We start from the raw sequence: 24,568 nt of genomic DNA, 5'->3' as shown, positions 1-24,568 counted from the left end.
TTATTGTTCTGTGCGCTCACACGTGTTGCTCGGTAGGTTTCGCACCGTGGCAAAGGCGCCGTGCGGGCAGGTTTGCGTGGGTCTCCGTGTTTTGTTGCGCTGCGTTATCTGGACCGTGCTCTACCGGATGTTGCTGTGGCCAGGTGGGACAGGAGGAACTAAAGTTCGTGAAATGAACGCGCATGCAACGCTGTACTCATTGTACCGCGCCACCGCAACGGCAGCGGACGAAGGAATATCCGCGGGAAATTTTGGCCTCTTTGGCGGAGTCATGCTAACGTGCTAACGATTGTTTAGTATTGCTGCGGAGCGCGCGCGTCCGAGCAGCCCGGTTGCGCGCCGCGCAGCTTGGTTTCCCGCGAGATGTAAACAAGAGAGGAGAGCTGGCCCGATAGGAGGAGCAACGCCATGAACAACGCCAACTTCCGGCTTCACTTTAGCTTCACAAAGAGTGACGTCAGGGCCTCTCCTGAGTTTCCTTCCTCCGTGCGAGGAGCGCATGTTGGCGCCGTTGCTACGCTCCAGCAGTGTAGGTGGCGCCACGGTCGAGGAGGGAGCGTGAAAGAGAGGAGAAACGAGGACTGAAGGCGGAGGAGGAGAGTGTCGCTACTTTACGAAGTTTAAGGTGCTTCAGTTCTTGCGAGTCCCGAGTGATGCGGAGCCGAGCGCTTCCCCTCTCTCCCCCACACCGCACACGCCACCACGTCGCCCGAAGTCGGGGGCTTGAAATGCCTTCGCAATTCAAGGCATAATATAGCGGCCCAGTCGTGAGCATGTATTTGACAGTGATAGAGTTCATGTCGATTCCAGCAATGCTGGTTGTGTGGCCATTCAAAGGTGTCGGTTTCACCCATACATCCCAGCCAATTCACATTCCTCAGCTCTGTAGAAAAGGGCATGTGGCTTAAAATCCTAAACCAGCAATTTTCTTTTTCCCTTTGCATACTACAATTTCTGGCATATTTCGGTTGGACTTCCTTTCACTCTTGCCATTTTTCTTATTTGTTTAACTGCACTGTACAGGGATTCATAGGCCCATGTATCTTGTTTAATACTGCGCTAAGTGCCATTTTATAACTTCTATTGTTTCTTTTCAGAGACCACTAGTGCCAACTCTATTTAGTCTTGAACAACTTAAAGTTTATTCTTTATCAATCTTTACACTTTTATTTCTAACTTGCTCCACCTCTCAAGCATTAAAATAGGGGCCTACAAAAGTAGATAACTGTTTCAACCTTTCCAATGTGCCCGGTAAAATTTCGATTAATCAATTAATCGATAAAAAACCCTGCTTTGAAATCGATTAAAGGCTAAAATTATCATTATTAATAGTCAATCGAATAAAAAATTGACCATCCCTATGGTCAAAATTAATTCGGAGCCCCCCACTACGACGTGCCTCATAATCATATCGTGGTTTTGGAATGCAAAACCCCAGAATTTAATTTCAATTTTTTTAACACGACACGCGGAATATATATATATATATATATATATATATATATATATATATATATATATATATATATATATATATATATATATATATATATATATTGGAAACTATAGTGCTGAAAGGCACCAGGTCACGTGTTCGCGGTTAGAAAAGTCTTACTATTGACCCTTTCCGTGCAGCAGTTTGTTCTAGAGAAACGAGATGGCGCTTTCGGCGGCGCACCGCACCATATTATCGACAAAAGAAACAAGTGCAGGTCCTCGTCCAGGCTAAAATAAAGCAGTCCTCTGATCGCTGGCTGGCTGAAGTTCGCGATGCAACTAAAGGGGGGTCAAGAAAATTCTGGAACCATATAAGCTGGCTGGGTAAAGCTAATCACAGAAAAGAGGAACAGATTCACGATGCCGAAGGAAATTGTTTAGAGGGAGATGACGCTGTGAACTACATTGGTTCAGTTATAGCAGAGTCATTTAAGAAAGACGATAGGGTAATCGCCCCAAGTGAGGGAGCAACACAGAATAGCATAATAGAAAACAGCTTAGAATTGAACAATCTTAACTGGAAAAAGGCGGAAGCAAATGTTCCAAAATGCACGTCCGCGGGAATAGACGAAATTCCAATCAAGTTAATCAATGAACTTGGCCCAAGAAGCAACGAAACGCTGATAAAAGCATTGGAGGCAGTCATAACAAATAAGCAAATTCCGCACAGTTGGAAACAGAGTAAAATGAATTTGATTTATAAAGGGAAAGGTGATAAGAAGAACATAAAATCTTTCCGACCAATTACGATAACATCAGTTATATATAGGCTGGCGATGCAGGCGGTAATATTAAAAATGCAGTCATGGGTAGAAAGTAATAGAATACTTGGAGAACTTCAGAACGGGTTCAGAAGTGGTAGGCGCTTAGATGATAGCCTGTTCGTGCTTACCCAGTGCATAGAAATAGCTAAGGCGGAAAATAGACCTCTGTATTTAGCCTTCCTGGACATAAGTGGTGCATACGACAATGTGAACAGGGAACTCCTGTGGAACATATTAAAAGCTGAAGGTATCGGTAATGAGGTAATTGATTTTCTACAGGAACTATATCGAGAAAATAATGTTGAAATAACATGGGAAGGAATCAAGAGTACGACAACTGTCGAGGTTCACAAAGGATTAAGGCAAGGTTGTTCTCTATCACCGCTGCTGTTCATGCTTTATATGATAAGCATGGAAAGAAGGTTACAACGAAGCAATCTAGGGTATAATCTGTCGTACAGATTAGGCGAAAAGGTTGTGGAGCAACGACTACCGGGTTTAATGTATGCGGACGATATTGTACTGTTAGCAGATAGCCAGGAAGATTTGCAAACTCTGGTTAATTACTGTGGGGACGAAGGAGACAGTTTAGGTTTCAGTTTTAGTGCAGCTAAGTCCGGTGGGATGTTTTTCAACGATACAACTGATCAGGAGCTTACAATACAAGGCCACGAAATACCCCGAGTGGCCGAATACAAGTATCTCGGGGTATGGATAAACAAAGGGCAGACGTACACGGAAAAGCACGAACAGTCTCTAATAGCAAAAGGGCGAAGAGATGCCGGGATAATGAAACATAAGGCATTGTGGGGTTACAACAGGTATGAGGTACTGAGAGGCATTTGGAAGGGAGTAATGGTGCCGGGGCTTACTTTCGGGAATGCGGTCCTGTGTTTAAGGGCAGAGGTTCAGTCGAGACTAGAAGTAAATCAGAGAGCTGTGGGAAGGTTAGCACTAGGTGCCCACGGGAAAACCACAAACGAAGCAGTACAGGGAGATATGGGCTGGGCATCATTCGAAGCACGGGAAGCTGAGTAAAATCCTATACGAAAAACGTCTGAGGAAATTGGATGATAACAGGTGGGCAACTAAGGTGTTTAAATACCTATACAGAAAGAGCGTTGACTCACAATGGCGGAAAAGAACTAGGAAGCTAACCAGTAAGTATGCCAGACACGAGGACGAAAAAGGACAGAGCATTAAACGACAGGTTAAAAATGCGGAAGGTAAAAATTGGATAAATTCAATGGAAAAGAAGCATAGTGTAGAACTATATCGATACTGGAAACAGCAGATCAGGAAGGAAGCGTTTTATGATAACTCAAGAGGCAGTGCCCTACTCTTTGAAGCTAGATCAGGATGTCTTAGAACGCGGAGCTATAAAAAGAAATCTAACGAAGAAGAAGACACATGTACTGTGTGTGGTAAATATGTAGAAACGATGGAACACCTCATACTAGAATGTGATGGTATCAATCCCGATGTCGATGCGGCCACAGTCACCCTTCCTGAGGCCCTAGGGTTCAGAGATGATAGTCATGTAAATAAATATGCGGTGGAAATTAGCAAAAGGCGATTGGAGGATTGGTGGCTCAAAAGCAGAGAGGTGACATAAGGTTAAAAGGGTAGGAAGACGTATTTAAAGAAAATCGAGAAATTCAATAACACACAACACAGATAAAAATAAAAGGCAAAATAAAAATTAGCATGGTGGCAACTGCGATCGCCCCGTCTCAAAGGGACCCCGCCTCAGCGCCAGCGCACGAAGACGAAGCAACTACCGCTTCCAACTTGTTTCTGTGCGATCAGCTGTCGGAAATGCAACTGGGGTTTCGCTTACGCACTGTGCTCCTATCATGCTGGATTGAATCATGTGGATTGAAGACGTATGCAGTAGTTGGCTGCAAGAATAGTGACTAGCATATTGTTACGTAGGAAGACACAGGCGAAAAGCTATATACAAGTATATTTACAAGGGAATACGCCGCACTTTGCATAGCTTAGCAATATGCTAGTCACTATTCTTGCAGCCAACTACTGCATACGTCTTCAATCCACATGATTCAATCCAGCATGATAGGAGCACAGTGCGTAAGCGAAACCCCAGTTGCATTTCCGACAGCTGATCGCACAGAAACAAGTTGGAAGCGGTAGTTGTTTCGTCTTCGTGCGCTATGCAAAGCTATGCAAAGCTATGCAAAGGGGGAAGGCAGCTGGGGAGGATCAGGTAACAGCAGATCTGTTGAAGGATGGTGGTCAGATTGTTCTAGAGAAACTGGCCACCCTGTATACGCAATGCCTCATAACCTCGAGCGTACCGGAGTCTTGGAAGAACGCTAACATAATCCTAATCCATAAGAAAGGGGACGCCAAAGACTTGAAAAACTATAGACCGATCAGCTTACTGTCCGTTGCCTACAAAGTATTTACTAAGGTAATCGCAAATAGGATCAGGAACGCCTTAGACTTCTGTCAACCAAAGGACCAGGCAGGATTCCGTAAAGGCTACTCAACAATAGACCATATTCACACTATCAATCAAGTGATAGAGAAATGTGCAGAATATAACCAACCCTTATATATAGCTTTCATTGATTACGAGAAAGCGTTTGATTCAGTCGAAACCTCAGCAGTCATGGAGGCATTACGGAATCAGGGTGTAGATGAGCCATATGTAAAGATACTGGAAGATATCTATAGCGGCTCCACAGCCACCGTAGTCCTCCACAAAGAAAGCAACAAAATCCCTATAAAGAAAGGCGTCAGACAGGGAGATACGATATCTCCAATGCTATTCACAGCATGTTTACAGGAGGTATTCAGAGGCCTGGAGTGGGAAGAATTGGGGATAAAAGTTGATGGAGAATACCTTAGCAACTTGCGATTCGCTGATGATATTGCCTTGCTTAGTAACTCAGGGGACCAATTGCAATGCATGCTCACTGACCTGGAGAGGCAAAGCAGAAGAGTGGGTCTAAAAATTAATCTGCAGAAAACTAAAGTAATGCTTAACAGTCTCGGAAGAGGACAGCAGTTTACAATAGGTAGCGAAGCACTGGAAGTGGTAAGGGAATACATCTACTTAGGGCAGGTAGTGACCACGGATCCGGATCATGAGACTGAAATAACCAGAAGAATAAGAATGGGCTGGGGTGCGTTTGGCAGGCATTCTCAGATCATGAACAGCAGGTTGCCACTATCCCTCAAAAGGAAAGTGTATAACAGCTGTGTGTTACCAGTACTCACATATGGGGCAGAAACCTGGAGGCTTACGAAAAGGGTTCTGCTGAAATTGAGGACGACGCAACGAGCTATGGAAAGAAGAATGATGGGTGTAACGTTAAGGGATAAGAAAAGAGCAGATTGGGTGAGGCAACAAACGCGGGTAAACGACATCTTAGTTGAAATCAAGAAAAAGAAATGGGCATGGGCCGGACATGTAGTGAGGAGGGAAGATAACCGATGGTCACTAAGGGTTACGGACTGGATTCCAAGGGAAGGGATGCGTAGCAGGGGGCGGCAGAAAGTTAGGTGGGCGGATGACATTAAGACGTTTGCAGGGAAAACATGGCCACAATTACTACATGACCGGGGTAGTTGGAGAAGTATGGGAGAGGCCTTTGCCCTGCAGTGGGCGTAACTAGGCTGATGATGATGATGATGACGCCGCACTTGGCCAAGAGGCAACAGCCCGCGCTAGCCTCCAATCGTCGTCGTCGTCTTCTCACTGCTCGCCTCTTCGTCATTGGAAATACTGTTCCGTAGCAATATTAAGGAATTGAATGAATATGTGTTGCTAAGTTCGCGGACAGTCGCTGCAACTGTCCGTACGTGTTACCGGCGCTTGGAGATGTACGGCTTTCCCCGAGGATACATAAATTTGCTCAGCGTTCTATCGCTAACTTTCACACAAAGCGATTTAGCCCCGGAACGTCGACAAGAGTGAGGAACGATCGTGAAACAATGACAAAGAGAGCAGCGCCGCTTCCTGTCAGTGTCGCGCGCAATATCTACACGCATTTACCCCAACTGGCAGAGAAGCGCCTACACTATCACCAACGTGTCAAGAATAAGTTAATGGGCCCACGTGCACTTGATTATATGCGCACAATAAATGACGGACTTCACCGATAGCGCATGAATGGTCGAAGCTGAATGTTCCGCGATGGCCCACAAGAGTAAGCGAGTTAATAGCGATAATAATCTTTGATACAAGGTATTATAATGTATAGAACAGCTACGTTTCAGGACGTGCGCGCAGCAAGAACAAATCTATCGGAACTAAGCGCACCCGCGAGCGATCAGGCTGAAAATAACCTGATCGTGACCGCACCGGGGAATTTTACTGAGTGAGAAACATGACAAGCCGCTGCTTCAAAATATATGCCAAATAAAGAACGAAGAGCAGAACATACTAATGCTGATTCAATTAATCAGCGGAAAGTTTCGATAGCTTGGAATACATATTTAGCTCCGCTTTTAGAACGAGCGCCCTATACTCTACTCGCGCCGTTTGGACATAGCTTAATCAGCTCCAGAAGCGCTTTTGCATCTTCTCTGAAGCTGTGACCAAAGCTCCGGTTCGTCCACCCAGTCGCCGTCTACGATATCTCCCAAAAAGGTTTGCTAAGCCGCACCGGCGTCAAACACGTCCATTGTAAACACAGCCGTGTTTACCCGAGCTAAAGCTTGCCCTTAAGAGGAAGCTTTAGCTCGGGTGCATGGTCCTATCTAAGTACATGTAAAAGCAGAATTGGTTTTTCTCAGCAACCACTGCACCAAATTTGGCGAGATTTGTTGCATTTAAAAGAAAAACTTAAAATCTAGTGACTGTTGGTTTCAAAATTTTGATTTAGGTCGTAATTTTTTTAGTAAAAATTGGCAAAAATCGAAAATTTTCAGAAAACGAAACTATGTAGTTTACAGCTCTAACTCAGCAAGGAAAAATTATATCGCAATTATGTGAATTGCATCTGATAGTACATCTAAAGCGGACAAATTTGATATGTTACACATGAATAAATTTAGTAATATGAAAATAGTTTTTGCAGAACCCTTGTACACAGCGTAAAAAAATTCACGTAAGATACAAAATGACATTAAATTTGTCCGCTTTCAATGATCTAATGGGTGCCGCTTACAGAACCGCGATATGTGTTCTTGATGCAGAGTTATTAATTTGTAAACTGCGTGTTTGTATTTTTCTAACTTTCTAATTTTTGAAAATCTTTTAAACAAAATTCAGGCCGTAAATTGAAATTCCGCTTCCAACAGTCACTAGAATGCAACTTTATCTTTCAAATGCAAAAATTTCATTAAAATCAGTCTAGGGGTTATCTCAAAAAACGTTTTTGCGTTTTACAAGTGCTCGAATAGGCCGCGTAGGAGTAGGGCCCGAGCTAAAGCGTCCCTTGAAGTAATACTATTAAGAGCAGCTGTGCGGCGTACGTTTTGGCGAGGTAAAATACCAACATAGGGAAGCACTAAATTGAGTCCGCTTCGTAGCTTACTCCTTCGGGAATTACTGCGTTTGGTGATGAAAAAAAAAAATATGGCTTACTAGAGGGGAGACAGTATATGGCCTAACTGCCCTTTCTAAATTATCGCGTGATGTTGAAAGATGCCGATGAGGGCGAAATTCATAAACTCTCGTGTACAGTGCATTCGGTGTACGTTAAAGAACCAGAGGTGGTCAAAATTAATGTGGAGTCCCCAGCACGGCGTACCTTAATCATATCGTGGTCTTGGCTCGTAAAGCCTGCTACTCCTGTCCGTGGTTACGGTCGGCTGTAACGTTCTGCGCGCCTCACCCAAACTTGCCTGATCCCATCATTTTCCATGTGAATTCAGCTTGCACATCTACCGTTATAACATGTATTGTAACACAACAAAATACCTTGCGTTATGATCTTTATATTTTCCGTTTCTGTATTTGTCCTTTGTGACTTCTGTCTGACTTAATCCTTTTTTCTTTTTTTTTTTTGCACCTTGTACCACGTGCTGTTCGTTAGAGTTTTGTTTTGTTTTTTGTTCGTTGTGTAGCACAAGTGCACCAATACTAAGGCGTAGAGCTGTTCTTGGGCATTTTCTGAAAAAAAAAAGTGAAATGAACAGTTTAAGGAACACGATATCGAAAAACATAGGTTCGTTGTGGTGGTGGTGGTGGTAACAACTTTATTTCAACAGAAAGGATTTGGTTAACTTTTAATGGGCTTCCAGGGTGCGTAAGGTGGCCGTCCGATCAGTTCCTCTAGTACCGCCTGTTATGGTCGTGAGGCCTTGTCTGTCGGCGACTTCCAAAGCCCAGCTGACGACCTGCAGTTGAACCGCCGGGTCCGAGCTGAACACCGCATCCTCCCACTCTTGCTCGTTAGAGAGTTGCCATTCTCTTTTCGGTTTTAGATTGTCGCAATCGAATAAAATGTGTTTTAAATCTGCCTTTGTGACCCCGCAGAGCTTACATTCGGGGGTGTAGCCTCCTGGGTAGGCCTTGGAGTATATATAGGGATTGGGGAAGGTGTTAGTTTGTAGCTTCCGCCAGGCCACTTGTTGATGTTTATTAAGGCTTTTGTCCGGCAGCGGGAGCGTCCTTCTGTTGTTTCTGTAATATAATGTTATCTCGTGGTAGGTGGTTAAGGTCTCTCTGGCCGACCTTAGGACCGGCTCGCCCACTGCCCGGTTGACGAAACCTCGGGCTGAGTTGTGGGCCGCCTCGTTCCCAGGATGCGACGCGTGGGCCGGAACCCATATGATTCTAATGGGTCTTGCGTTGAAATTTTGCGGTTTTAGGATTTGTTTGGCGGGTTTGTGGACCCTCCCTTTTGCAAAGTTTCGAACGGCTGCCTTCGAGTCGCTAAAAATCGTGTTGGCTTCAGTGCTTATAATGGCTAGGGCGATGGCCGCTTCCTCCGCCTCGTGTGCCTTTTTGCTCCGCACAGAGGCGGCTGAGATTGGTTTTAGGTCCATGCCTACGACGCCTATCGAAAAGGCGTCGTGGTCACAGAGCTCTGCAACGTCCGTACAGACTTCCTCCTTATGGTTTGAATATTGCCTGTGGAGGGCTTTGGCTCTCGCCTTCCTCCTTTCTGCGTGGTGTTCGGTATGCATGTTTTTCGGGATTGGATCTATTCTCAGATACTTGTATATGTCTTTAGGCATTTGCACGGCATCCGTCCCTATGCATTCTTGCCTGATATCCAAGGCCCTTAGAATGTGTCTTCCCGTGGGTGTTTTTGTTAGCCTGTCGTATACTGTGCGATTCTGTGCGCCTCGACTAGCTCGGAAAGCGTGTTGTGTATGCCTAACATTAGCAGCCTTTCTGTTGATGTATACTTAGGGCGATGAAGGGCTGCCTTGTATGATTGTCTTATGAGGCATTCAACCTTGTTCTTTCCGCTGCCTGAAGTTTGAGATAAGGGAGAGAATATACTATACGGCTTAGCACGAAAGCCTGCACTAGCCTCCTCAAATCTGTTTCTTTCATTCCCTGGTGTTTGTTAGCTATTCGTCTTATGAGCCTGTTGGTTTGTCCAACGCATGCGACTAGTGTAGTTGTGTTTTTCCCGTTGTTTTGAATGTGCATTCCCAGGATTCTCAAGGTTTGTACTTCTGGAACTTTTGTACCATCAACCCTAATATCCAATTGAGCCGGGGGATCGTTTTTCTTAGGTCTGTGTCTGATAACTAGGAGTTCTGATTTTTGTGGAGAGCACGTTAGTCCGGCTCTCCTGGCATATCCGGTCACTATATTCGCTCCTGTCTGTAGCCTGCTCTCGACATCCCCTTCGTTTCCCCTGACTGTCCAGAGGGTGATGTCGTCTGCGTAGAGTGCCGAGAATAAGTTTGCTATGGCGGCAAGAAGCTTGGCCATGGGTATGAGGGTTATGTTGAACAGAAAGGGTGACAGCACTGACCCCTGCGGTGTGCCTTTGCTTCCTAATTGTAGTGTATCCGACTTGATGCTTCCGAATGTTATTTGAGCCGTTCTGTCGGTTAGAAAAGCCTTGATGTATGAGTATATTCTCTCCCCCACGTTTAAGTCGGAGAGGGCATTCATGATGGCATTGTGGGTGACATTATCGAAGGCTTTGGTGAGGTCCAGTGCCATTATTGATTTAGTGTTGGTGTTATTCGGTTTGTTTATTACCTCTTCCGAAAGCCTGATCATTATATCTTGCGTATACAGGTTGGGCCGGAAGCCTATCATCGTGTGCGGAAAGAGATTGTGCTTGTCCATGTGGTCTTGTAATCTAGATAGCGCCACGTGCTCCAATAGCTTCCCTAAGCATGATGTTAGGGATATGGGTCTGAGGTTGCTTAGTTCGAGTTTCTTGCCTGGTATGAGATTTACCTTGGCGTGTTTCCACGTCTCTGGCAGCCACCCATACTTCCAGCACTTGTTAAAGTACTCCGTGATCCCTTGAATAGAGTCCTCGTCTAGACTTCTTAGTATGTTGTTCATTGTGTGCTTACATATGGCATAGGTGCAGTGCCCACAACTGCATATTCTATGCACTATAACATAGGAGCCCGTCCATCTTTTCGTGCACTCATCAGGAATTGCTTATAAAGTTCGCCGAAATATGTCAAAAGTGGTCAGGGAGCCGACCTCAAATTTAAAGAGCCAAACGCTCCTGAAAAGTAGCCAATCTGTTGGAATGTAGTTACCCACGGTCGCACCGCTGGAGACAACGCACGACTCAACTTATGTGTGTACTGCCGCTACAGGTGCTGGTTAACGGCTCTGTTCTCTACAGAATTACGCAATGAAACAACAAATGCTATACTATTTTCATTGCAGTACATATACGCCTTTAAGCGCACGATTCCTTTAATAATTTTTTATGAGCACCATATGCCATTCAAGGTACCGTGCGAGTTAGAACGGCTTTGAACTGGTAGATGATCAGTTGGAAACAATAAGCGTTGAGAGCAAGCTATACATTTATCTCCGCTTGACTGACGCACAACGCCGGGTGTGTGTGCGTGAACTACGTCATAAACGCGTTCAGACGTGTTGCAAATCCTTCGTGTGCACTGCCAACTCGTAAACGTAGCATCTAATTCCACATGTGCAGACGCACAAGTTGGCAGCTTGACGCTAGGCACATCTGTGCAAGCCCAAATTTCATTTTTGGATAGCCGGTCCTAAAGAGCCCTACTTTTCCATATTTCTTCATTAAAAAAAATAAATTGTCATCAAAAGTTCTTGTGTGTATACTAGTTTACGTACTTCGTGACGAACGCCTGATTGGCTGAACCCCATTCGAAGCTTACATTTTTTTAACCAACAAAAATCAATCCTACACCCTTCCCCAGTTGAAGGCCGTTGGCGATATGGCACACCAAAGGTACACGTGTCTGCGGAGAAGGATTAGGCGGGACGTTGAATGTTTTTTAGTCTTTCCGGTTGTGACGTCATGATGAATTTTTGTTTTGCAGGAAAGCCGCTGCCTCGGGGGTATTGTGGGTCTGTGGACAACTAAGGCACATCTGCGTATGCAGATATCCCGTCGCGCCGATAAAAGAGGCACGGATTCTGACATCGCGGCACGCGATTGCCCTGTCCACATGTCATGAATCCTTTGTAAAACTTTCAAGTCAGTTAGCATGCGTAGCCAAGACTTTTCGAGGCAGCAATGGCGAATGAATCCAGTGGTATTTAGTTCACTAACGGGAACCGATTACTTCAGTTGATAATGCTCGCGGTACATGCTTTACTAGCGATTATTTGGACCAGTCCTATTCAAAACTTTTTCTGAGAACTGAATATGAGAGTGGAAAATTGAAGTTAAAATTGACGTTACTGTTAACAAGAAGAGGAAGGAGGACGCAGTGCCCCAGCGCAAGTCATGCTGTTACATTGATCGTTCGTCACGTTGCTTTTATGGAAAGTTTTCTGTAACGATAACGTTGTCAGTTTAGTGCACAATGACTGCTTTAAGCAGGCGTTGGATTTAAGCGATCTTCCGCCGTGTTTATTCTTGCCGTTACCGAGTATCATCTCTTTCGCGTCTATGAATTTGCGAAATAAACGGTTCATTCCTCGGACGTTGCCTTGTCGTGACAATCTTTTTCGTTAACAATGTGTTTCATGCAGTCATGCATGTCGAAGTTTCTAAGCAAGGAAATCTATTGAGTTATCAAATAGCTGTAAAACGGTTTTTTCATCCAATTCATAATGGTTTGGTAGCATCCCGTAATTTTTTTTTTTTTTTTGCAGTTCTACGTCGCGTCAAGAGATACACGGTAGTTTAATGTTAAGGAAAAGATCTCATTAGTATATAAGCATGTATAGTATATAGTTCACCTGTTGCACGAATACCTGCAGATTAATCTGCGTTACGCGTCACATCGACCACCTTTTCCCACGAAAAAGAACATATGTTATGCTAGTTAAATGTACTTCCTAATAGCAGGCCACCCTGCGCATTTTACAAACGCGCGCACTAAGCTGATTCGCAAGACAGACGCCGAATGGTGTAAAGCCGGCCGTGCCGCTGTGTCGGTTTACGTTTGAAGAACGTATTGTAGTGATCAGACCTTATTAACCACCCTCCACTACGGTACAACTCATATTTCATATTTTGCGATGAAAAACATCAGTCCGGTTGACATGGCATATCATGAGGGCCCTGTGCTGCAGTAACTACTCAACCGTTGCTCCAAGCGTACAATGTTGTACAAGCCGAAGGGGCACAATTCAAAGCAACGAGCTCGGGTCGCTTCGATATGGAGCAGTTTTATGCGTTCATTTCCTTCACTATTTCTTCGTGCAAATATTTTACCGGATGCTGCTCTAAAACACATCTGTAACGGTCGTATCGAGGCATATTTGATGGGATCAACAGCTCATGATGCACGAACACAATCATAGGCACCGCGGGCACAGCCGCGTATGACGCCAGCCAATCAGCCTTCTGCACGTGGGAGAGAGCGACCGCCAGGGGCAGCACCGGCGGAATCCGTGTTCACCACTCCGCGCCTCCTCGCCTCCTTGCATCGGTGCGCCGCCGCTGACAGTGCCCGTGGCCAGCTGTCCGCGTTGGATGTAGTACCGGCATTATTTATTGAGTCACCACTGCTAGCGGGCCACGCTTGATTTGTACAACTTTTTAAACATGGTATTCGATGTCAGAAGGTATGTATGCGGACACTAACAACACTCCTATCATGCTCATTTAATCCTCCGCCGTACTGAGTGAAACAATGCTTTCAATGATCGCAACACGCGGCACGTTGTACTTGCCTGATCGAGAGCTATGCTGTGCTTCTCGATCACAGTGTCGTTGATCACACCACCACTGCATTCTATTTCGTGCCGAATAAAGCTGGTTGGTGTGGGGTGCTAGCGTGGCCGATTGCGCTGGCGCGCCTGCCGGCGTGTAGGACGTGGCGGCAACGGCCCCCCGCAAGCGCATCCGTCGAGCTGCATACGTGTACGTTTAGCGAGACTAGGCTGCCTGTCGGCACACTGATGCGCTAAGACAAGCGCATACACAAGCTTGAAGAGCTGAACGAATTCGGACACTCACGTGCAGCGACGAGGTCCAGTTCATGTCACTCGAGAATTTAAACAATGATCTCGCAGGGGATGCTTCACTTTTAAGCCACTTATGTTTTCGGCGCAGGTTTGATATCTACCGCAAGATTCCAAAAGACCTCACCCAGCCCACGGTAACTGGCGCCGTGATATCCATCTTGAGTTGCTTCTTCATCTCCATCCTCTTCCTGTCCGAGTTCATCTCGTACATGTCACCTGAATTGTAAGTTCTCCAGTAGCGCTGCGGTCTGAGACTGTCGCAAGTGCTTCACGCAGCTCTGATATTTCAGGGTCAGTGAGCTCTATGTTGACAACCCAAGCAGCGCGGATAAGATCCCAGTTTCGATCAACATCACACTCCTCAAGCTTGACTGCAATGGTATGTGCGTTACTCGTATTTGTGGCGAGTCTTATTTGACGGAATTATGGGACCTTAAATTAGCCCTGCAAGTTATTGTACGAAATAGTCAATATTCTGGAATGATTTCATTCTTACTGACAAGATAAAATTGCTTAAACTTGATCTCCAGTGGTGGGCCTCGACATTCAGGATGACATGGGCCGTCACGAAGTTGGTTTTGTGGAAAACACGGAGAAGACACCTGTAGGTTCTGGCTGTCGCTTTGAGGGAAAGTTCTTCATACACAAGGTGTGCTTGAACATCAGTTTCGTATTCCTTTCTTTTTTAGTTTTTACTTATTGCAGCATACATTTGCATTTAGCTGTTATCAGGATAGAGAAAATTTTAATGTGAAGTGCTTGGTGTAATAATGCTGACACAAAATTGAATAGACCATCAAAAACCTTAAAAGTAGACTTCAGTGACAAATATTTGTTTGTAAAGTACTGTTTTCTTTTAGTTATATACATAAGGCTGCTCAAGAATGTATAGTAGTGTATATCTATATCAATGTTATTGCCACTTGTTCAATTTCCTGTGGGTTTACCAGCTTGAAAAATATGCATGCTAAAATTTGCAGGTGCCAGGGAACTTTCACGTTTCTACTCATGCAGCTGCAAAGCAGCCAGACAAGATTGATATGACTCACATCATCCATGACCTTACATTTGGGGTCAAAATGGTCAGTAAACCAGTTTTTCAGGATGCAGTTCCGTTTCCTTACCTCTTTTCTTGTGCGTTCATCAGACTGATGAGGTGCGCGGCAGCTTCAACTCCTTGGACGAAATGGACAAGTCTGGAGCCAACGGTGAGCTTCTTCCAACCAAAGCTGTGGTCAATTAGGAGCCGGCTGCACTAAAAACAATCTTCACAGCTGCATTGACAAATCTCTGGCAGACAGCAGTATTCTTTGTCCTCGGCTCTATGCTTGTTTCTTCTCCCACCACAGGTATCGAATCGCACGACTACGTCATGAAGATTGTTCCTACAGTGTACGAAAAGTCTAAAGGCGAGCGGATAGAGTCCTACCAGTACACATATGCCTACAAGGTATGCAGTTGCTTTCTACTGCTGTTGTGTGTGGTAGGCGAGGTTCACCTGCTCATCTGGCCTCCGTCCGCAGAGCTACGTGTCCATCTCGCACTCGGGACGCATCATGCCTGCCATCTGGTTTCGCTACGATCTCACCCCCATCACGGTCAAGTACACTCGTCGAGGCATGCCCCTGTACAGCTTTCTTACTTCGGTGAGTGATTTGCGATTCCCCACGGCCCTCGAGAGGACTGACAAGGCAGGTGTGTTAAGACATGTTCGGATAATGCCACAGCACGATTCCTTCTTGTCTGGGCACCCTCATACTGCACACTCAACAGATGTAAATGTATTCAAGTGCAAAGCTGGTAAAGCCTTAGTATGAACAACTTTTTTGTTATTAAAAATTTCATATCTTGTTTTTATGTGTAATCGTCAATGCTAAAAAGGAGAAACGTGATTTAATTCTTTGGATGTCTTTCTGTTATAAGAAGTATGTCAGATTGATCAAACCATTTCTAATTTAATCTGTGCCCATTTAATCAGATTGATTGATCAAATGGGTACAGCTCTTCATGTAGTTACAATAAACATCAGCGCTGATTAAAACCCGCTGCGGTTGCTTAGTGGCTATGGTGTTGGGCTGCTAAGCATGAGGTCGAGGAACCAAATCCCGGCCACAACAGCTGCGTTTCGATGGGGGCGAAATGTGAAAACACCCGTGCGTCTAGATTTAGGTGCACTTTAAAGAACCCCAGGTGGTCAAAATTTCCGGAGTCCTCCACTACAGCGTGCCTCATAATCGGAAAGTGGTTTTGGCACATAAAACCCCATAATTTAATTTAATTAAGAACCCCAGGTGTTCCAAATTTCCCGTGTCCCCCACTACAGTGTGGCTCGTAATCAGATTGTGGTTTTGGCAAGTAACCCCCCCCCCCCTATAATTTTTTTAGCCCTGATTTAATTTCTGTGCTTTTCCAATAATAAAACATCCTAGTAAAGAGCTATACATATTTAATTTGCTGTAGTAAATAGTAATCTTGACCATTACATTGCACACCAGGACTGCACCGCCTCTGAATGTTGATATGAGAGCTCTTGGAATTAGCTACAGGTAAACCATAACACATGCCAGCACTTTCTGGGGACACTTAACATTGCTCTCTAGAGTTTGCATGCTTTTATGCTCCTCAGTAAACTGCAATTGCCTAACGCCAGTTAGTCTTATGAGTGTTTCTGCATTCATATTCTTTTTCCTTGACATAGTAAACTTCCCTTCAGTGTTCATGCAGTCTTTTTAGTTGAAGTAAGGTTTGATTGCTTCTGCTTACAATAAGATACCTGATATGGTAAACACTTGATTTAAACCAAACTGGTCCACCTGAGTACGTATTCTGCTGCATACTGGTTAAAATCTATGAAATGTGTATACTCTTCGAATTTTTCAACATGGCTTTTCTTCCAATTCCAGAATAGAATGTTACATTTGCTGCTGCTGTTGTTTGTTGTATTTAATTCTATTGCTTGAACAGTATACTAAATTTTTACGGTAGTATGTGCTGAACTTGCAGGTAGCCCTGGTTTTGTGCAACCTTTGTTGCGTACACCTTCTCTTTGATATTTGTATCGTCAAATATTTGCAGGCAAATGGTATCAGCAATGTTGTCATACATTGTAGCAAGATAATGGACTATACCAAGTTTTTTTTATAGATTTTGTATTTGCTAAAAAATGATAGTCAATTTTGTCACCCTTACATAACATTATTATTGAGAAGTTGTAGTTCCGGTGTACTTTTGGCAAGTTAAAAGACCATCATAGGGAAAAACTGCATGGAGTTCGTTTCGTAGGTTACTCCTTCAGAAATCGCTGCATTTGGTTATGGAAAACATGGATTACTAGAGGAGACATTATGGCCCAACTGCTTTTTCTAAATTATGTGATGGTGAAGGAGGCTAACGAGGGTGAAATGCAAAAATGCCGGTGTATCGTGCATTGGATATATATTAAAGAACCCCAGGCGGCCGAAATTAGTGTGAAGACCCCCACTACAGCGTTCCTCATAATCGTATCATGATTTGGCATGTAAAAACACCAGAATTCTTTTTATATTGAAGGATTCACAGTACTTTTGTATATTTAGGCATTTCTGTGCAAGAAAAACCTACATTAATTGCGAGGATGAATTTTAATTGATTTGCTTCTGTACTCTTTCTTTTTTTTAACTGAAAGATCAATTAACCTTGCTCAGGTAAAGTTTACGATGTCATGAGGTGTGCCTACGGATAGTTAAATGCCATTTTTCCACTAGTCTATTGCTTTTATGTTTCGTTGCATACAGCTCTTCAGCTCCGAGTAAATGTTGCCCGTTTACCATTCTGGAAGTCCACTCTACTCATTCAAATTACCTAATGATTGCATATTTGCCTTTGCAATACCTTCACCCAAGAGCTGTTAGTTCATAAAGAAAATATGATTGTGTTTTGCATATAAATGTAGTAGCTTCATAATATCAGTTTTAATAAATGCTAATATGTTGCTTTAAGTTAGAACAGGAGACTAGCATGTCTTGAATCGTAATATAATTTTTAACTTCCAGGTAACACCACCTATGTAGGCTGTGGATTTGTGCGTAAACTTATTTCACATTTAACTATAAATGCTATAGACCTTTTTCATGCTTACAAACAGAGTTCCCAGAAGACTTCCGGTTAAGCCGTCAGGAGCAACAGAAGTTACATTAGCCTATAAACTTACAGTACCCTCCAGCTGGCACGAGCTTTATTGGGGAGTTGGAGTATTTGACAATGAATTGTATTGTTAAGTGCAAAAAGAAAAAAAGCCCGCACCTGAGTTCGACGCATTGCACACGTTCTTTTATCTGAAAATATCAAGAATGTGTGCCTGCAGTGTAGTATGCGGCAAAATACTTTTTTTCTTGGCTAACATGACTCTCGTAAATGGCTGACCGGCAGTTCTCTGGGGTCATGAACGCAGTGCTGCCACATCGCGGATGAAAAAGGTCTATAGTACCCAAGTGGCATTTTACATTTCAGCAATTGTTGACCTGTTTACATTATTTAGCAGCCCCTTATTCCTCATTGTCAGCGTGAGATAGAGAAGCACATTGCCTAAAGAGACTTCACAAGACCCTGTTCACCTTTTCCTGCATTTCATTCTTCCATGATCTTTCATCCTCTTTGTGGCATCAGGATGTGCACTGTACTTTTTTTAATATGAACCAGCAGCAGGTCAGCAAACATGCTTAGTTGTTATTGAACAGATCACATTCACTGGCTGACTTGAGAAAAGGCACGGCATAATTGCACATGACTGGCTGAATGATTGTTGTGACCATTGTATGTGTTGCATGGGACCTTATCAAACATGTCGGCATTGATGAATAGAGCGGGGGATGGTGGGAGAAAGCAAAGAAATGATGTTAGTGTGGGGTGTTGTTGAGCCCCATTAAAGGACATTGTTGTGATGAAGCATTTGCTTTTTGACTTCATAGCTCGGGTATTTCCAGCGGGATGGTAGTTGTCTGGTATGCAAGTACTCTTTTGCTTAGCAAGCCCATGCACAGCAAACATCTCTTATAGACACTCTTATGGAATATATCGAAGAAGCGTAGCTGGTGGTGAACTTGCAACTGCACCCCCTCCTTGGAATTCCCCCTCATTTTCCTCCCTCCCCAGATAGTAACTACCAAGAGGGGAAGGTCGTACCTGTATCCCACACATGTGCACATAAAATGGGTGTGCATAGGTATAAAGTAAAAGGGAGCATGCCAGCCTCATAAAATGCAGCTAAAAATAATGCGCAAATCTTTTCATATTTTTCTATATCTGTGTGTGTTATAGGCATTTCATCAATGACTGTGGCTGCTGCAGTGGCACACAGTGGGTGTGCCCTCCTCTCATCTCCAAACATATAGCCAGCTCTCGTTTCTTCAGCACTCGTACCGTGTTGACCAATCAAACAGCTTTTACTCTGGTGACATTATGCACACGACCTTGCGACCTCATGGCGTGCAATGAAAGAAATGGAAAAGACTGCCATCTTTGGCAAAACCGATTTTCGCAGTATTCTGTACACGATGCGCGTTTATTTTAAATGTGTTGAAAATGCTGGAGGTGGTTTGGGGGCCTTTAAACCTCAACAATATTTCAGCTGCAGGAACGATATAGCTTGTTTTAAATGCACTGCACCGAAAAGACAGCTTGGGATTTCAGAAACACACCTGCTGCGTGACCATACGGTGGTGCTGCCGTAAACAAACTTGCCTTCCTGCACTTCTTTCTTGTAGGCTTTACATGCTATAACCAATATTGCAGCACAGTAGAGATAAGTGTCTTTAGATGAATGCAGTACATTGGTAACAATTTTTTTAGTGCATGTTGTTGTAATGTTTCTAAGTAGAACAAAAGAATACAGTTATTCTCTGAAGCTGGAGTTCATATGAAATGTCCACCATTAAATTCCCATCTCTGGGCCAAAATCCTTTGCACAGGTCAATATGCAAGAAATAACTTTAGCCACCTGTCTCATCATTAGCAATATCAAATTCAATTTGACCAGTCTGTGACAGTCCTTTTCACAAGCTTGTTTTCATTGCAGTGTTGTCCTCTAGTGTAGGGACAGGTGTGTACTGCAGGCATTGCTGAAGCTGCACTATCGATTTTGGGCATGTTACTTGGACTTGTTTCTGGACCTTGCTGTGCAATTTATGCATTTAGAAGATGAAATAGGCTGAACCAGCCTGAAGATTGGTGTGTCTGAAAAAAGTAAGAAAGAAATATACAGGTTGTCCCAGCTAACCTTAGCCAGAGTTTAAAAATATGCGAATGACACATAGCTGTACAGAACCAAGGTAATGTTGTTTGCGTCGCCTGGAGATACTCAATTTATTTTTTCATCCTGCCTAAATAGATAATTAGTCTTAATTAATCAACTTCTCAAATATTGTAATTAGATGAAGAGTGTCAATGAGAAAATTGTAGAGCAACATGAAAAACTCGCGCTACAGCTTTCTGTTGCTTATTACGTGCTACATAAGTGTTTTTCCGAGCGTGAAACAAGCCCGCGGATACACTCAAAGCGTCTCGAGTGGCCAGTCGTGCGGCAGTCTTGCGTGCATATGCAAATGTGAATAAAAATAAAAACAATTTTAAAAAATTCTCTGTGGGATTTAGCACAAATCTACTTATTGAGCTGGAATACTTGAACTATACAGTACTTACACTGCAAATCAATATGCATAGTTGAATAATTAACAAAAGTTCACGAATTTCCTTTTCAACTAATTACTTTAGCACACATATTCCATGACACAAATTGAAGCCAGTGATTTCACAAGGCACATCCACTTGAAACAAATTTTGAAACTAGCACCAACTTTGACATAAGCGCAGTCAAATGTGCCATAAAAATGCAGTTGGTCCACTTATTTTTTTTAACAAAACACCTTTTTATACATGGAAGCTCAAAAGTTACCGGAACATCAATTCATTGTATTGCAAACTTCTTGAATGCATTTCTTGCTTTCTGAACGCAGCACGCATTCGCTGCCCTCTGCTAGGTGACATAACAGAATGTTGCCTCGAGGGGCATGGCTTTGTTTTCACTGCAGTCTCCCAGTTTCAATTTCGCATGCTCTAATATTCTGAACTCATCGTGCCACAGATCCGTGGAAAATTGTTTTTCCAGATAAAAATTCAGAGCCATACCACTCTGGGAAGGTGGATGACGAGCGGAGCTGTATATAACTATAACGAAAACAATGAAAACAACAAAACAATTTAACACAAATCTGCACATTGTTATGTTTGTTTGTATTTGTTTTTCTCGTGATCACAGTAATTATGGCTTTATGGTCGCTATGTTAGACAGCCATGGGCCCTGTGACGACACTGGAGATGTTCTTAGCGAACGTTAGGGCCATGCACAACTGATGGCGTGTCGTGGAGACATTGTTCTTGGTGTAACATTGAAGGCTGAACCTTACCAAGAGAAACGCCAAGAACCACTTTCCGTTGGGACAAGACACATCGACGTTAAAGTTGTCCACAATGCCGATGGGTTGGGGTCCACCTGGAGGATCCACCCAAATATGTTGATCATAAAGTCTTCAAGGTTCCTCTTGATGTTCCGGGATGAACGTATACAAGGGCACAATGATTTCATCCCCAAGTTGTATGGCGCATATGTCTGCACATTCCACGGCAAGGTTCTCGCCCGTCGTCGGTAAGACATTGGGCGCAATGGCCGTGCTATCGTTTGCTTAGATTGCAACACATCAAACCATCATCCTTCACCGGTTTTGACACATCTGGCCTCAAATACGCTGATACGATTTTGCCTTGTGCTTAAGCTGTTTTAGCTCTATAGACGCCGCCATCGTTTTTTGCTTAAGCACATCACAAAACGCTAGAAACTAGCCTAAGACAGCTCTGCTGTAAAAAGTTGATATGGCTTGTATGGAGAGCTCACGTCAATTTCCCAATTACAATGAGCTTGCTGAAATTAAAACATGAACTGGTAATTCTTTTTAATTAGCGACTAATTACCATGTTTTACCTATTACCCCGTCGTTGCCACCACTGACAGCATGTTTCTGAAGGGACTGTCCTGTTATTTCAAAAGGGCTATTTTCAAATATTACTTAGTCTTCATAGAAACTCTCGAACTGCTTATGAATTTGAAGTGAGGTGCAATGATCCCGTCTTGGTACTGTATTGCACCTGAATGCTGTCAAGTAGTCCTTTCCTCTGGGTCTAACTTTTGCTGGTTTCAAAACAGTCTGCACTTTTACCACTTGTATGCAATGCCACTTGGATAAATGTGCATATTGGTAGTTTTCGTTTCATTGGAGAGCCACTTATTTTTTCTTGAGGCATATTCGGAAATGTCAAACTAGGTTTCTGAACTTGTAGTGGTCCCATCGAAGATATCTGGCTTTACAATTCCACAGACTGGCCCCTAAACATCTAAGGAGCTTCTTATGCCATAATCTGAACCTGATGTGCATTGTGTTCTTGCTGTAGCTGCAAAGCTTTTAAAACTAGGCTCACCTCTTTGTATTGTGGATCATGATCCGAAACGATTCAACTGGCGAAGGGCTTGCGTGCAAGATTCTCCAGTTGCAAGTTCTCTTTTGCAAAAACCTTTTGAAGTGCAGCACTGTTTAGAGAAACCTTGCCCAGAATGAGATTTATCAACTCTGTTGAGCTCACCTCGCATGGCAGTTCCACTGCTGGTTTATCTTGAACTTTATAACAGGGATGACATTCTTCTCACTTGTAGTCTCAGCAAAGAATGTGGCCTACCTGCATGTCAACTGTTGACTGCACCAAAATAACCCTGTCAGGTGCTTTGTGCATGCCAAGGAAATGCATCAAAAGCAAGTGCACTGATCAAAGAAATATTTAAAATGTCGCCTGCATATTTAGACATTTCAAATTGGACCTGTGCTGCAAGTTTGAATATATCTAAAGTTTTTTAGTAAAACAAGTAGGAAGCTACACTGCTGGGTGCTTACTCTCAGAGTCTATTAATTGATGCCTGAAGGGGATAATGCTCCCAGGTAGAACTTAAGCCTGTAGTAATGCTCTGAACCTGGCATCCACGCCCCCAGCATAAAGCTCTATCACTTCCTCAGTATTGTCCCCCCATCTTCACTTTGTCATCTTTGGTCATCATTGCATGAAACAAATACCATTTCAATTGTTAGGTTTGACCCTGGTGTGTACAATGGTAAGGCACTGCCTGGAGAGTGCAGAAGTTATGTGTATACACAGCCTATCTAAAAAAAAAAAAAAGGCCCATAAGTTGTTTGCAGTAATGGCCAGCTGGCTTTTACTTTTTTTTTTTGCAATAAGCTGTACATTCCAAATACAATAAAACTTTGGTATGTTGAACCTTTACATACCTTTTGCTTTCTGCAATTGAAAACATGCCTGTTATTCTTGTGTGAAGTTGCATCAGTCTAATTTGTTAAATTTTAGTAAAATTAGTGTTTTAATTGGTTGAGAATCGACAAACCTCTGATGACATTTTGTGTTCCTTCAGTAGATCCTTTTGTCTGTATACTCAAATTCATGTCCTCTTTGGGAGGGCCCATAGGCAAGCTTTGTCATTACTTTAAGCATGGTGCTCTTCCTATGCACAGGTCTGTGCCATTGTTGGCGGGACGTTCACCGTGGCAGGCATTGTGGATTCCCTGGTCTTCACAGCATCTGAAGTGTTCAGGAAGTTTGAAATGGGCAAGCTCAGCTAGAGGCATGCCTGGGACAAAGCCACAGCGGTGCCCTGATGCTGCTGCTGCTGCTGTCTTCCTTCACTGCTTGCTCTCAGCTACTCACTTGTGCCTGCACTCTGTATAGGGAAAGAACCTACAAGATGGCAGCCTCCAGGGAATGTTAGGCAATCTGGATTGTTCTCTTCATTCTGCTAAAAGCACTGCAAGAAATTGAACTTTTCATGCTGTAGGTGTACAGGCATGATTGGGTGCTGAGAATGAGCAGTGGCCCGTGAGATTTCCTTTCTATTGCAGAGTGCAAGAACTCATCATGGTGCAAGGCTGGTGTGATGAACAGCTGGTCTAGTGCCTGGAACTTGTCTGCTGTCATGGTGATAAGGGCACCACAGAGGCCTTTGGGTTGACTCGGTGGAGGGCTATGCAAGTGCAAGAACATTGAAGAGCTCCCCAGTGAGACTTTGATGGAGTGTGAATCTGGTCCTTTCTGGGCGACTAGAGAGACCATGTTGTTTTTGTTATTTTACCTCCAGCACAAGAATACCACCTACTGCTCATTCTATGCATTACTTTTGTCGTGGAACCCAGAGCAGGGAACAAGTCATTTTGTGTGAATGCTCTTGGAACTGATGGTGGTTCTTTCATTGTTAAAGACATTTCTGTATGTTTGTGCATACATGCTTGGCAGGTTTTTGTACTAAAGTTGCTCATGATGCAATTGTTCTTGATATTTTCTGTTGTCAGTCTTCAGCTATTGAGGGCACGGTCTTTTTTAAATGTATATCAGTATTTAGGCTATGATGCTTTTTTTTTAGTTGTCTTGTTTGTTTAGTCTTTTTTTATAAAGTATAGTCAACATAGATGCATTATTTGCATAACTGGAAGCTAAATAATAAAATTGCATTAAGGTTTGGTTTTTCCAACCTTTCAAGCTAAATGGTCTAACCTTGACTTACACAGGTCAAGATGTTCAGCACGTCATGTACTATAAGCATCCTTTGCTTTATGTGTGCAAGGCATTTATAAGTTAAAATTTCTGTGTGATGCAAATAAATTGACTTCAAAAACTGTGTTTG

The 24,568-nt window shown here is 43.4% G+C and overlaps 1 protein-coding gene across 1 annotated transcript; it reads left to right on the top strand.

Annotated features, from left to right (window-relative positions):
• The first annotated feature begins 13,244 nt into the window (after window positions 1–13,244).
• LOC142566395 (endoplasmic reticulum-Golgi intermediate compartment protein 1) lies at window positions 13,245–24,564 on the top strand. Its single transcript, XM_075677369.1, has 9 exons — window positions 13,245–13,401; window positions 13,892–14,026; window positions 14,094–14,182; window positions 14,334–14,452; window positions 14,784–14,885; window positions 14,951–15,011; window positions 15,153–15,253; window positions 15,327–15,449; window positions 23,406–24,564. Exons 1-9 carry the CDS (start codon window positions 13,382–13,384, stop codon window positions 23,511–23,513), a joined length of 858 nt encoding a protein of 285 aa, XP_075533484.1. The 5' UTR covers window positions 13,245–13,381; the 3' UTR covers window positions 23,514–24,564.
• Window positions 24,565–24,568: the final 4 nt, after the last annotated feature.

This window comes from Dermacentor variabilis, unplaced genomic scaffold (genome assembly GCF_050947875.1).
Source record: "Dermacentor variabilis isolate Ectoservices unplaced genomic scaffold, ASM5094787v1 scaffold_12, whole genome shotgun sequence".
NCBI classification, from domain to species: domain Eukaryota; kingdom Metazoa; phylum Arthropoda; class Arachnida; order Ixodida; family Ixodidae; genus Dermacentor; species Dermacentor variabilis.
Note: the sequence above shows the minus strand (reverse complement) of the source record. Positions and strands in the feature narration are given on the sequence as shown.

Excerpts from the sequence above, each read along its gene's own strand:
- LOC142566395 (XM_075677369.1), top strand. The coding sequence starts at position 13,382 with ATGGTATTCGATGTCAGAAG. Across the intron at positions 13,402-13,891 it reads ATGGTATTCGATGTCAGAAG|GTTTGATATCTACCGCAAGA; the intron begins GTATGTATGCGG and ends TTTTCGGCGCAG. Across the intron at positions 14,183-14,333 it reads CCTCAAGCTTGACTGCAATG|TGGTGGGCCTCGACATTCAG; the intron begins GTATGTGCGTTA and ends CTTGATCTCCAG.